Consider the following 2,372-nt stretch of genomic DNA (forward strand, 5'->3'; position numbering starts at 1 on the left):
CTGATTCTCATCATCAGTTGTGATGATTGAGATGTGTGGGGCTGTATGCTGTGAAGTCATGAGTGAGACTGAAGCATAGGTGCCGCTGTGCATTAGGCGATTGCCCTTCAGATCGACGAGTAGTGAATGAGCCCGAAGGAAATCTGCCCCCAAAATTGGTCTGTTGACGGCTGCCAGTGTAAATGTCCATTCATACTGGTGTGATCCTATGTGTAAGGACAGTTTACGTTGTCCATATGATTTGATGAGTGTACCATTGGCGGCTGCTAACGGGAACCCGTGTTGTCCGCGGCGAAGGTCGTTTGTTGAAGCCGGTAACACACTGATCTCAGCTCCTGTATCGATCAGAAAGTTGCAGCCAGATTGTTTATCATATGCAAACAGAAGGTTGTCCTTGGAGCCGGCCACCATATTGCTTATAGGTGGCCGGCTGTCCAGTTTTCCGAAAATTTGCAAGGAGTGGTGCATTTTGTAGCCTGTTTGCCGAATTTTTGGTGGTACCAACACAAATCCGGGTCGGGTGTCTTACTGTGTTGATGGCGTGGTCCATCTCGTTTGTTGTGTTTGCCTCCTTTCATTGTTGCATTAATGGTAGCTCCGGTGGACATAAAGTGTTTGTCTGCCGCTTTGGCCAGGTCCCGGAGGGTCGGATAATCCTGTTGAGTTACCAAGGATTGGACTTCTGCTGGTAGTTGACGTAGAAAAACTTCCTTAAAAAGGAATCCTGGTTCTTGTCCTGGAGGGACTATGGCAAGCATTTTGTCCAATAGTTCGCTTGGTTTGGAATCACCCAGACCACTAATGTCTAAGATGCGAGATGCGGCTTCTCTTTCAGAAAGTTTGTAATTGTATATGAGTCTTTGTTTGAGGGTTTCATATTTGTTAGTGCTTGGTGGGTTGGTCAGGATGTCGAGAACTCTGGTGGCAGTGTCTTGGTCGAGGGATGCTGTGACATAACTGTATTTAGTTACGTCAGCTGTGATTCCTTTAATTGTGAATTGTGCCTCGGCCTGAACGAACCAAATTTGAGCTCTTTGGGGCCAAAAGGTTGGTAGTTTGATGGACACTGCGTTGGCTTCATGGGTATCCTGATTGTTTGACATGTTGAAGGAAGGGTGTGTTCAATCCTGACGTCGGGGTCACCACTGTAACTTTATTCAGTTGACAAAATTACTTTTAGGGTAACAACTGCAAAATAACAATAAATAACAAAATGTTACTAAAGCTCGCAACACAACATATTAACAATGTATAACACTACAGTAGTATAGCAATTAATTTCACTATACACCGTTAGTAAGTTTACCTTAAGTTTAAGAAGGGGTGGGAGATATTGATGGTTCGTTTAAATAACAGGTACTGTAAGGACGAATAGACACTCCGTAACCTAAAATCAAGTAAGGCAGTTGGATCTGACAATATTTCACCACGGCTTCTAAAAATTATAGCAAAGGAGATTGCCCCTGCACTGACCAAATTATTGAAATTTCTCTTAAATCAGGTGTGGAAACATGCTTATCCACAGCTAATTCATAAAAAAGGTGATCAGAAAATTGCTGTAAATTATCGCCCATCTACTGGAGCGCATCGTAAGGTCCTCTACGAAGGTTCATTTTGAGTTAAATGAATTACTGAATGATGCTCAGCACGGTTTCAGAAAAGGCAGATCATGTAGTCTCTATGGTCCATGAATTCTCACCGGAACTTGACAAAGATGGACAAACCGACCTGATACTCCTTGATTTTGAGAAAGCTTTTGATAAAGTATACCACATATGCACATTTGTCTACAAGATCCAAAAAGTTGGAATAATTGGTCAGACACTGAAATGGACAGAATCATTTCTGAGTGACAGAACCCAACAAGTATTTGTCAGAGGTCAAACCTCTGGTACGGTATAGGCCAAGTAACCTTAGGAGTCCCCCAAGGATCGGTTCTCGGTCCTCTGCTTTTTCTTGTTTTCAGTACCGACCTCCTTGATGGCTTAATATCTGAAGTTCATCTATTTGCAGATGACACTGCACTCTACAAGCACATCCATTCAATTGAAGATAGCATTGAATTAAACAAGGAGTTTTGTATACAATTAAAAGAATTTGAGGAAAAAGTAAGACAAAGGGGAATGCTTCAAATAGGGAACAGAAGTAGAGTCCAAGATCACAACATCAGTGTACTACACTACTCAGTTTGAGATCCCTAGAAGTCTCACCTAGACATCAGCACAATAACAAACCAAGAGAAATACACTAATTTTTTTACAAATCATATGTTAACAATAAAAATTTTTAAAAAATGCATAACAGTAACAGAGAGATGATTTAGAAGACAAAAAATATCATCTCCCACAACTCCAACGGTACATTTGACTGCT

General features: G+C 41.5%; 1 protein-coding gene across 1 annotated transcript; it reads right to left on the reverse strand.

Annotated features, from left to right (window-relative positions):
- Window positions 1–416: 416 nt before the first annotated feature.
- Window positions 417–1,103, reverse strand: LOC144973967 (uncharacterized). The gene has a single exon (XM_078916856.1). The coding sequence runs from the start codon at window positions 1,101–1,103 to the stop codon at window positions 417–419; it is 687 nt and encodes a 228-aa protein (XP_078772982.1).
- Window positions 1,104–2,372: the final 1,269 nt, after the last annotated feature.

This window comes from Berghia stephanieae, chromosome 5 (genome assembly GCF_034508935.2).
Source record: "Berghia stephanieae isolate SIO BIC M18660-M18661 chromosome 5, UCSD_Bste_1.3, whole genome shotgun sequence".
NCBI lineage: Eukaryota > Metazoa > Mollusca > Gastropoda > Nudibranchia > Aeolidiidae > Berghia > Berghia stephanieae.